Here is a 12,283-nt window from a genome sequence, read left to right as displayed (position 1 = left end):
ATACTCAACGAACTAGAATAGCAGGGAATTATCTTAACCTGATAAAGGGCATATATAAAAACTTCATAGATAACATCATATTTAATGGTAAAAGACTGTAAGTTTTCTTTTTAAGGTCAGGAACAAGACAAAACTGTCCTTACTTGTCACTTCTATTCAGTACTGTACTGGAGGTTCTGGACAGGGCAATTAAGCAAGAAAAAAAAAATGAAAGGCAACCAGATTGAAAAAGAAGAAAACTAACTTTACTTTCAGATGACATAATCTTCCATACAGAAAACTAAGAAATCCAAAAACATTATTTAATCTAATAATTGTCTTCAACAATGCTACAGATCAATTGTAGAAAAATCTGTTTTATTGTATTTTTATACACTTCCAAACTGAAAAGTTTGAGAGTGAAATTAAGAAAACAATACCAAATACAATAGCATCAGAAAGAATAAAATATTTAACAATACATTTAACCAAAGAAATGCAAGATTTGTACATTGAAAACTACAAAACATTATTAAAAGGAATTAATGAAAAGGCATCTGTATTCATGGATGGGAAGACTTAATATTAAGATAGAAATTCATCCCAACTGATCTGCAAATTCAATGCCATCAAATTCCAAAAGACTTTTTTTATAGGAATAGACAAGCAGATCCTAAAATTCATGTTTAGAAACAGAGGGCTCAGATTAGGCAAAACAATCTTGATAAAGAAAAACAGAGTTGGAGTACTAACAATTCCCAATTTCAAAACCTACTTCAAAGTTACAGTAATCAAACCATGTGCCATTGTCATAAGGACAGACATATAGACCATAGAATAGAATTAGGTCTAGAAATAATACCATACATCTATGGTCAATTGATATTCAACAAGGGTGTCAAGAAGTTTAACTGGGGAAATAGTCTTTTCAACAAATGGTGCCAGGATAGCTTGATATTCACATGCAGAAGGATAAGTCTGGACCCATACTTCACACCATATATAAAAATTAACTAAAAAAGGATCAAAAACCTAAAGGTAAGAGCTAAAATTACAAAAATGTTCGAAGAATATATAGATGTAAATCCTCATGACTTTGGATTAGGCGACAGTTTCTTATATATGACACCTAAAGCTTAAGCAACTAACAGAAAAAAAAGATATACTGGACATTATCAAAAAAATGCTGTGCCTTGGGCTTCCCTGGTGGCGCAGTGGTTGAGAGTCCACCTGCCGATGCAGTGGACACGGGTTCGTGCCCCGGTCCGGGAAGATCCCACATGCCGCGGAGCAGCTGGGCCCGTGAGCCATAGCCGCTGAGCCTGCGCGTCCGGAGCCTGTGCTCCGCAACGGGAGAGGCCACAACAGTGAGAGGCCCGTGTACAGCAAAAAAAAAAAAATCCTGTGCCTCAAATGACACCGTCAAGAAAGTGAAGAGACAACACACAGAACAGTGGAAAATATTTGAGAATCATATGTCTGATAAGGATCTCATACTCAGAACACATAAATAACTCTTACAATTCTACCATTTAAAAAAAAAACCTCAATTTAAAAGTGGGTAAATGGGGCTTCCCTGGTGGCACAGTGGTTGAGAGTCCGCCTGCTGATGCAGGGGACACGGGTTTGTGCCCCAGTCCGGGAAGATCCCACATGCCGCGGAGCGGCTAGGCCCGTGAGCCATGGCCGCTGAGCCTGCATGTCCAGAGCCTGTGCTCCGCAACGGGAGAGGCCACAACAGTGAGAGGCCCATGTACCGCAAAAAAACAAAAAACAAAAAAAGTGGGCAAATGATTTGAATAGACATTTTCCATAGAAAGTATATGAGTAGCTAATAAGCACATGAAAAGAACACCATAAGTCATAAGGGAAATGCAAAACAAAACCACAGAGAGCTACCACTTCACATCAACTAGGAGGATAATAAAGAAAATGATTTATTAACCCATATTGGTGAGGAGAGTTAATTTACACAAATTCTTCACATCTCTGTATGTACAAAATTCATAATATTACTTTATCCTTGCTCTCATCAAAAAAGTACAATTTTTTCCCACCATTTGAACATGCATTGGCATGAAGACTGTTTCAGAACAGTGGAATTCAGAAGTAATGGTATGGAAATTTTGAGCCTACGCCTCAAGAGCCATATATACTCTGCTCTCTCCTTCTTCGAATTCTATTCTAAACATATATGTACAGCATCCCAGTCTACACCACCAGAGGATGATAGGCCAAATACAGCAGAGAACAATCATTTGCAGCCTGAGGACCCCTAGATCAAGCAATCAGCTCAAACCACCAGACGTGTGAGTAAAGAATTCTGAGATCATCCAAAACCAGTCAAGCTGCCAGATAAATGGAGCCACAAGAGAAAAATCAGGAGAGACTGGTAGAAGAACTGCCTAGCAGAATTCAGCAAAATAGATGATGCAGAATCATGTGTAAAACTGTTTTAATACAGTGAACCTCGCGTGCTATGTTAAATAACAATGACTAATTAAAAAATAGGTTTAAGAGAAAACTAGAAACATCTAAAGGAAGAATTAATGAATCAAAATATAGATCAGAGGAGGTGCAAGGATATAAAATACAGACAAGACAATAAGAAAACTTAGGAACATGGTGAAAAAGCCTAACATAAGTGAATCAAACTTTTAGAAATACAGACTAGAGTGACACAATGGGACAGATGCAATATTTGAAGAGATAATGGCAGAAAATTTTACAAACATGATGAAAAACACATGTCACAATTAAAAAAAGAAAGATGATACTTAGGTACATCACACTAAAATTGCTGACATCCAAAAACTAAGGAAAAAATATATTTTAAAAGGTCAGAGGGAAGAAAAAGACATATTACTTTCAAAGGAGAAACAATAAAACTGACAGAGGAATTCTGAAGAGAAAGTAGAAGCCAGAGGAAAAGGAAATTACATCTTCAAATTATTGAAAAAATATATCTGTCAACTTAGAATGCTATTACCAGTAAAAATATCCTTCAAATATGAGGACACACACATACACAATAAAAATTTTTTCAGATGTATAAAAGCTAATTTATAGCCCAACTGAGAAACACACTACTTTAAAATGTTACATAAAGTTCATCAAGCTAAAGAAATGTTATAGCAAAAGGAAATTCAGATCAATAGGGAAAAATGAAGATCACAGAAAATGGTCAATACATGGGTAAATAGAAAGATTTTTTTATTATTATGATTTTTTATAAGAAAATTGTCTTTTTAAAGTAAAAAAAATAATGTGATGTGTGGTTAATAACATATATAGAAGTAAAATATATGGCAGTAATCACACAAAGGACAGGAAAAGAGCAAATGGAATTACACTTTTGTAATATTCTTACCTTATACATGAAGTAGTATAATATTGATTCAAGGTAGACTGTGATAAGATAAAGATGACTATTACAATCACTACAGCAGTCACTAAAAAAAACACAAAAGAGGTATAGCTAAAATTCCAATAAAAGTGATAAAAGTGGACTTTAAAAACACTCAATTAATCTAAAAAAAGGCAAAAGGAGGAACAAACAACAGAGAAAAAAATAAAGGAAATTTTAAAATTGATACCATGATGGTAGGACTAAATTCAATATTACCAATATTATATTAAATCTAAATTGACTAAACAATTTGATAAAAGACAGAGATTATCAGAATAGATTTTAAAAACACATCAACAACAACAATAAAAAACAAGACATTAATGCTGCTTACAAGAGATTCACTGTAAATAAAAACACATAGAAGATTTCCACTTCTGCCCATGAAGGTTTAACTGCTGTGAGAACTGACCTCTAGTGTAAACATAGGAAAACTGAACAAAATATATGAAACAACTACTTTCAAGTATAACAGGCAGTTCAGGAATGGCATCCCTGAGAAAAAGACGACAAAATATGACTGCCCTGGCTTGCTATCTGGAGGCAGATTTGAGGATAAAGCCCAGGGAGGAAAACCCAAACCCTCATTTAGTTGAGGAAACAAAGAGCAAAGTTCAGGGAGGCCATGGTGGTTAGGCTTTGTGGGGCAAAATACTAGAGAAGAGAGAGTTGCACACAGCAATCTATAGACAGGTCCCCTTGAATCTTTGGTTAAATAATAAATTGAACACAGTGTGAAACTCTATGAAGCTGGAGAAAGAACCATCAGAAAAAAGTAAGTAAAACAATGTCAGGAACTCACGTAGGACTAGAAATAGCTTATACTCCCAAGAGTCAACGTGGAGAGACCTCTTAATACAAAGAGCACTGTATGCAGAACACAGAAAGGCACTGTCTTAGTAGTGGAAATAAATTAGCACTGAACTTAGGGCTGCTATGTACAGGCCATGACAAATATTAAAAACAATTTTTGAAGTAACACAACTGAATGCCAGAATAAAGTCCAACACACTTAAAGAAATAGAACAAAACTGAATAAGCTAGAAAAAAAATCACAATGTCCAGGATAATACCACCAAAAATAACCAACCTGGAAATTCTGATTCATAATCAGTTAAAAAAAAAAAATATATATATATATATATATATATATATATACACACACACACACACACACGCCAATAGAAACAGAGAAAGAAATGGCATACCAATTGGGATGAGTAGAGAAGGATTTTTAAAACAGCTATTAAAAGTATGCTCCATATACTCGAGAATACAGAGTAAAATATCAACATAAGAAGGAGAGAAATGGAAAATATAAAAATGACTAAAATTCAATTTCTAAGATGAAAAAATATATACAAAATTTAAAGTAAATTTAATAAGGAAAAAACCGTCTTTTCAACAAATGGTGCTTATAGACATGAACAAAAGAATTAAGCTGGATCCCTATCTCACACCACACACAAAAATTAACTCAAAACAGATCAAAGACCTAAACGTAAGAGCTAAAACTATTAAAGCCTGAAGAGAAAACATAGGTGAAAACCTTTGGGATCTTTTATTATACATGATTTCACAGGCATGAAACCAACAGCACAAGAAAGAATAGAAAAAATAGATAAAACATGAAAATTTAAAACTTTGGTGGGGACTTCCCTGATGGCACAGTGGTTAAGAATCCACCTGTCAGTGCAGGGGACACGGGTTCAATCCCTAGTCCAGGAAGATCCCACATGCTGCAGAGCAACTAAGCCCATGTGCCACAACTAGTGAGCCTGCACTCTAGAGTCTGCGAGCCACAACTACTGAGCCCGCATGCCACAACTACTGAAGCCCGCACGCCTAGACCCCATGCTCCGCACAAGAGAAGCCACCGCAATGAGAAGCCTGCGCACTGCAACGAAGAGTAGCCCCTGCTCGACGCAACTAGAGAGAGCCCGCGCACAGCAATGAAGACCCAACACAGCCAAAAATAAATAAATAAATTTATTTTAAAAAAAAAAACTTTTGTGCTTCAAAGGGCACTATCAAGAAAGTGAAAGACAACCCACAGAATGGGTGAAAATAATTGCAAATCAATCTTTAGTAAGGGATATATTCAGAATATATAAAGAACACTCACAGTTCAATAATAAAAAGACAAATACCCCAATTAAACAATGTGCAAAGAATCCAATAGACATTTCTCAAAAGAAGAAATACTAATAGCTAATAAACACATGAAAAGATGTTCAACATCATTAGCCACCAAATGACTGCAAATCAAAACCACAATGAGATACTACTTCACACCCACAAGGATGACTACAATCAAAACGATGTGAATGGAATATTACTAAGCGATAAAAAGAAACAAAATTGAGTTACTTGTAGTGAGGTGGATGGACCTTGAGTCTGTCACAGAGAGTGAAGTAAATCAGAAAGAAAAAAATAAATACAGTATGCTAACGCATATATATGGAATCTAAAAACAAACAAACAAACAATGGTGCTGATGAACCTAGTTGCAAGGCAGGAATAAAGATGTAGACATAGAGAATGGACTTGAGGACATGCAGTGGGAGCGGGAAGCTGGGGCAAAGTGAGAGTAGCATCGACATATATACACAACCGAAAGTAAAATAGTTAGCTAGTGGGAAGCAGCCGCATAGCACAGGGAGATCAGCTCCGTGCTTTGTGAGGACCCATAAGGAGGGTGGGAGGGAGGCTCAAGAGGGAGGGGATATGGGGATGTGTGTATGCATATGGCTGATTCACTTTGTTGTGCAACAGAAACTAACACAGTATTGTGAAGCAATTATACTCCGATAAAGATCTATTAAAAAAAAAAACGATGTGAAATAAGCAATGTTGGCAAGGATGTAGAGTAACTGTAACCCTCATGCACTGCTGGTGGAAATGTAAAATAACACAGCAGCTTTGAAACAGTCAGGCAGTTCCTCAAAAGGTTAAACATGGTTACTATATGACCTAGGTATTCCATTTCCAAGGTAATGAAAATATGTCCACACATAAACTTGTACATGAATATTCATAGATGCATTATTTTAAAAACGAAAAATTAGAAACACTCAAATGTTCATCAAATGATGAATGAATAAACAAAATGTAGTATAGTCATACAATGGAATATTATTTGGTAATAAAAAGAAATGAAGCACTGCTATATGCCACAACATGGATAAACCTTGAAAACACTGTGGTGTGAAAGAAGGCAGTAAAAGAAGACTACAATTATATGACTCAATTTAGATAGAATGTTCAGGATGTGTAAATCCATAGCTGACCAGGGTGGGGGGTGGTTAAACAGGCCATGACTGCTAATAAGTACAAGGTTTCTTTGAAAGATGATAAAAGTGTTTTTAAACTGACTGTAGTGATGGTTGTATAACTCTGAATATACTAAAAACCACTGAGTTATACACTATAAATGGGTAAACTGTATGGTATGATGGTTAGTCTTATGTGTTGATGAAGCTGGGTTATAGTACCTCAGGTATTTAATCAAACACTAATGACCTCCTCCTGAGTGTGGTAGGGACCTGAACATATGATGGGATAGTCATTCTGATGATTAGGTTGTTACATGGCACAGTTGGCTTTGAGAAAGGGACATCATCCTGGATGGACTCAGTCAGATGATCCCTTCAAAGACATTAGTCTCTACTTGAAGGAGATTCAAAGTGTAAGTGATCTCATTTCAGTTGTCGAGACTCTACAATGCGAGTTCTGGAGACGGAAGGGGGATGAGGGAGAGAACGTGAGCATTCTTTCAGAGCCGAAGTGGTCACTGGCTGACAGCCAACTAGAAAACAGTCACCTCAGCCCTACAATTGCAAGGCACTGAATTGTGCCAACATGTGAATGAGCTTGGAAGCAGATTCTTTTCTAGAGGGCTGGTCAAGTATTTTGTAAAATGTCCTTCAATGTCGTTTTGTCTGATGTTTTCTGATGACTAAACCAGGTTATAGATTTGGGGAAAGAATACCACAGAAGTGAGGTGCCCTTCTCACCACATCATATCAGGGGGTATGTGATATTAACATGACTTATTACTGGTGTTGTTAACCTTGATCACTTGTTTATGGTGATGTCACCTTACACCCTCCACTGTAAAGTTACAGTTTTTCCACATCTACACTCTATTCACTAGGAGTCACCATGTCCAACTCACACTCAAGGGGAGAGAAATTAAGCTCCACTTCCTAGGGGAATGAGTGTCAAGATACTTGTGGACATACGTTCAAACCACCATAGTAATTAATAAATATTTTTGAGGAAGATATTTGGAAGCTACACAAATATATTTTTTCTCCTTAAAGTTTCACCCACTAACTTGTACATTCTTCAGAAGACTATTCTTACGGCACTTATTACTGTGGGGTTCTAACAGCAATTTTTTATTTCCCTCATTCATTCTACATTTATTATTTGGAATTTTCTGTAAGGAATATTTATCCATTCTCACCCATTTATTATCTATTCAGTCACTTAAATCACATGGATATGTATTCTGTTCTTTGGGTTACAATCCAACACAATCATTATTTTTTGCCCAGATTGACCGATTAAGAACTCTTTCTGGTTGGCTGTGTCCCTTTGACATGCTCCCATCCTCCTTTATTTTGTTTTGAGCACTTTCTTACTTTCTGGCATTAAACAATACTTCAGGTTCACCTTGTGTTCTCCCTGCCCCAGCCCTAGAACCAGCCATTACTCCAGAGAGCCCTGGTTCCTTTCATTGGAAAATGGTATTTAGAAACCAGGATTGTGGGCACTGAATGTGCTCATTGCTAGTGGGGCATCATGGCTTCCAGGCCCTCTTGGAGAACTGAGCTAGAAAATATATGTATATATACCTCTGCGTATATATATTAAATATTAAAATAAACTTGAATTCATGCTTATACTCTAAACCAATACCAGGATTCTTTTTTCTCTTCTTTTTTTTTTTTTTTTTTTTGGCCATGCCACACGGCATGTGGCATCTTAGTTCCCCAACCAGGGATCGAATCTGTGGCCCCTGCAGTGGAAGCTCGGAGTCTTAACCACTGGACCGCCAGGGAATTCCCCACAGGGTTCTTTATAGTCTTTACTCTTCGCATGTTTTTTTAATAGACCTTCATTGGAGTATAATTGCTTCACAACACTGTGTTAGCTTCTGTTGTACAACAAAGTGAATCAGCCATATGCATACACACATCCCCATATCCCCTCCCTCTTGAGCCTCCCTCGCATCCTCCTTATGGGTCATCACAAAGCACGGAGCTGATCTCCCTGTGCTATGCTGCTGTTTCCCACTAGCTAACTATTTCACATTCGGTAGTGTATATATGTCAATGCTACTCTCACTTTGCCCCAACTTCCCCCTCCCACCCCGTGTCCTCAAGTCCATTCTCTATGTCTATGTCTTTCTGTGACGGTGGGAAACCTGGCTCACATTAAACACAATTAATTTATATATTTGTCCAAACCTACTAAACATATAAAGTATTGTTAGAATTGTTAATCTGTACTATGTGAGAAACAAATTTACCAATCAGAATATAATGTTTATGTAGGTTTTTTTCTTTAGTTTTACAGTATCCAGCCAAAACGCTGTTTTCCAAGGTTACTTAGGTCAGCTCATTATTTTGATGAGGTTATGGCATTTGTAATACAGTTAAATTTATTTCTCACAGTTTGCATTCCCTTCTGGGATCCCCTGACATGCTGGTTGACTTTTTTTTTAATTTGCCGTCAGGAAAGTTCTTTCTTTGTGGTATACAGTATGGTTTGACAAATGCATAGAGTCATTATGAACCACCACAGTGTCATAAAGAAGAGTTCCACAGCACAAAAAATTCCATTATGAGGTCCCCTTGAAGGCAATCCCTACCTTTACTACTTCTGGCAAATAACTGATCTCTTTTCCATCTCCATAGCGCAATATGTAGCCTTTTGGTCTGGCTTCTTTCACTAAGTAAAAGGTATTTAAGATTCAGCCATGTTGTATGAATCAATAGTTTGTCCCTCTTCTTGGTTTTCATATATTCCAAAGTTTATGTAGAAGTACCACATTCCCTTCTGGTTTCAGGGCAACACACTGTCAGCGCCGCACCTACAGCAAGTTCTGCAGTATCTCCCCACTTTTTTGCCTCAGAATGTTCACTGGTATCATGATAAGCTATTAATCAGAAATGCCGGCACAACTCAGAAGTACAATACCCCCAGAGGCATCACTCAACCATCAATGGAAGAGAGTTAGTGGGTAAATTCCCCACCCCCACCCCCAATCCCTGAGGGTTAACTCTGAGAAGCATTCTGCATAGTTCTTCATAGGTCCCTAGTGTGTCTGAGCTCAAATTTCCCAGTATAGTAGTCAGCCTAATAATGTACATATTATTGGTTTTTCTCCCGACTTTGAAACTCTCTGTTCCCTCAATTGTGCTTCCTAGGTTCATCTCGTAAATAAACTATCTCACCCAAGTCTTTGTGTCTTCTGGAACACTCTTTCCCCAGACAGCAGCATGATTCACTCCCTCATCTACTTGAGGTGTTTATTAACCATTACTTCTAAGTGAGATCTTCTCTTACCAGTCTTTTAAATTGCAAGCTTTATCCCCCTTCCTTGCTTTATTTAATAGCACTTATCACCACCTAACTTCATATACATATATATGTGTGTGTAATTAATTTTATTAATTTCAACTCGAATACAGGCTCAATTAATGCAGTGATTTTAGTCTACTTTTGTTCATTGTTATGTCTCTAGCACGTAAAACACTCTTTGCACATAGTAGGCACTCAATAAAAATATTCTGAATAAATTAATTTTTCAAGAAGGTTGATTTTATTCCATATAAGAACAGACTCCCTATTTTAAAAACTCTAAAAACTTTACTGACCTTCAAAATTGAATGGTACCAAATACCAAGGGTCAAATAACTCTATCATGGATATTATACAAAATATTCCCATACTTAGCCTGACTGGATCCTCTGAGCTGCCTTTGAATTCTAAGATAGTATAATATTATAAACAATAAAAGACTACACTACAGTAAAGAAATTTGGTATGAAACCAATATTCTTTTTCCTTTTAACAGTTCACATGAAACCAAATCTAACAATTATGTACCATGCATCTGGTCAGCCTGTTTAATGATTCCAAACGTAATACCACCTATAAAACAAACATGGATATAGGAAAGAATTTTTTTAATCCTTTAAATTTGAGTCTTATTTTCATTGTTTTTTTTTCTAAATCTTTATTATAAGAAAGGAAAGTAATTCTTGGTGTCCTTGTGCAGAAGCTAAAATTGCTTTCATCACATTTTTATTACCTGGACACTGGATAAAGGACCACTCATAGTTCTTCTCTTTAGGACAAACACTGGTGTCAAGAACCATCTCATTATTTTGCATTCCAACAAGCTTCATTGGTCCCCGGGAAGACCCTTCAATGCAGTGTCCTCTTCCTGTATTACTAGGATCGTTGCACCAGCCACAACCAGGCTGCTCCAAACATTGTCCACAGGTTCTCAATCCAGAACAATTTTGAGCTGCATGGCAGGAACATCATTAACAAGTATGTTATACGACTTTATATTCAAATAGAATTGCAAGCTAATGGAAAAATAAATATGATCTGAAAAACAGTAAAAAGTCATCTATAGTTAATGTAAACATTTTATGTAATAAAATTACATTATGTAATTTTACATATTACATTACATATTACATTACATACATACATTTTACATATTACATTATGTAATTACATTATGTAATTTTACATATTACATAATTACATTATGTAATAATGTAATAATGTAATAATTTAGAGACAGTATAATAATAAGAGACAGTAATTACTTCAAAAGCAAATAAAACATACATTATGAACAAAGAGGAGATGAATGGACTGACTTGAGGGTGAATAAAGGTGTGGTACCATGACAGGGAGAAAAACGAAGTCAGCATTTTAAACACTCCTGAGAACTTTGCCAGTATTAAGACCTTTCGGGAACTGATCCTGGGGCCTACAGACAACATTGTCTGTGATATAGAGCAATGTTAGTTGTTCTTGTTGTGCCTAGGGAGGGCCTTCAAGGAAAAGATCTGCATCTTCCTGTGAATGTCCAGTGTAAGTCATGCTTACCCACTCCCTGGGATAGCTGAACCCAGCTGGACTGCCTCTCAGGGACAATGGTCTTCCCAAGGGTCCAAGATACTAGCATTTGCCGGCCATGGGATGTGTAACAGCAACCTCACTCAAAGAGCCAAACTGAATGGGACTATGGAAACTGGATACTCTGCCTCAGCAGGCAACCAGGAGGACAGGCTCTCTCTGACTTTCAGGGCTGCAGAATACCACCTCAAGAATCACTCACTGAAGCTCAACCTTTTTTTGCTTAACTGATGTATAGACTAGGAGCCTCAACTAAGCCTGTGAATACTGTGATGTCTTTTCCAAGGATGAATATATACAGTCTGCCATAATAGTCATAATAGCTGCTATGTGATGTTTCAGATTTTTAATTCACAATCATAGTACCTTATATCAGGCTGAGACTTTTTAAAATTAGTTTCACTGATGTTTTGCTAGCAAAGGTACACTTTGTCTTGGGACTTATTTATCCATATAAGATAGTGCATAGGTACAAAGTACCATGAATGATGCCTTCTCATGGCATGCTAGAAAAACCTCAGAGGAAAAAAAAAACGGTAGACTTCTGGCGGTCTCAATTTCATTTTTGTCGTGGTAATAACTTAACTGCCACTCAGTGTTTTAATGTTACTGGAAACAGAAATGTTCCTCAGAAAGCTGCGAATAAGAATAGTGCAAGCTTCTCAGTGAACATCAGGAACTCAATATAGTAGGCTGTGCAGGGATAATACAATACTGGTT

At 36.8% G+C, this 12,283-nt stretch overlaps 1 protein-coding gene across 1 annotated transcript in view; it reads right to left on the bottom strand.

The window, feature by feature from the left end:
- ATRNL1 (attractin like 1) overlaps positions 1 to 12,283 on the bottom strand; it is a gene marked incomplete at both ends in the record, with an annotated part of 679,175 nt that overhangs the window by 502,573 nt on the left and 164,319 nt on the right. The window contains one exon of the mRNA XM_082673255.1: positions 10,716 to 10,934. Coding sequence (XP_082529381.1) covers positions 10,716 to 10,934 — 219 coding nt within the window. The remainder of the gene's footprint in view (positions 1 to 10,715; positions 10,935 to 12,283) is intronic.

Source organism: Grampus griseus (assembly GCF_964374135.1).
Source record: "Grampus griseus genome assembly, chromosome: 16".
Classification (NCBI taxonomy): domain Eukaryota; kingdom Metazoa; phylum Chordata; class Mammalia; order Artiodactyla; family Delphinidae; genus Grampus; species Grampus griseus.
This window is presented reverse-complemented; position numbering and strand designations above follow the sequence as displayed.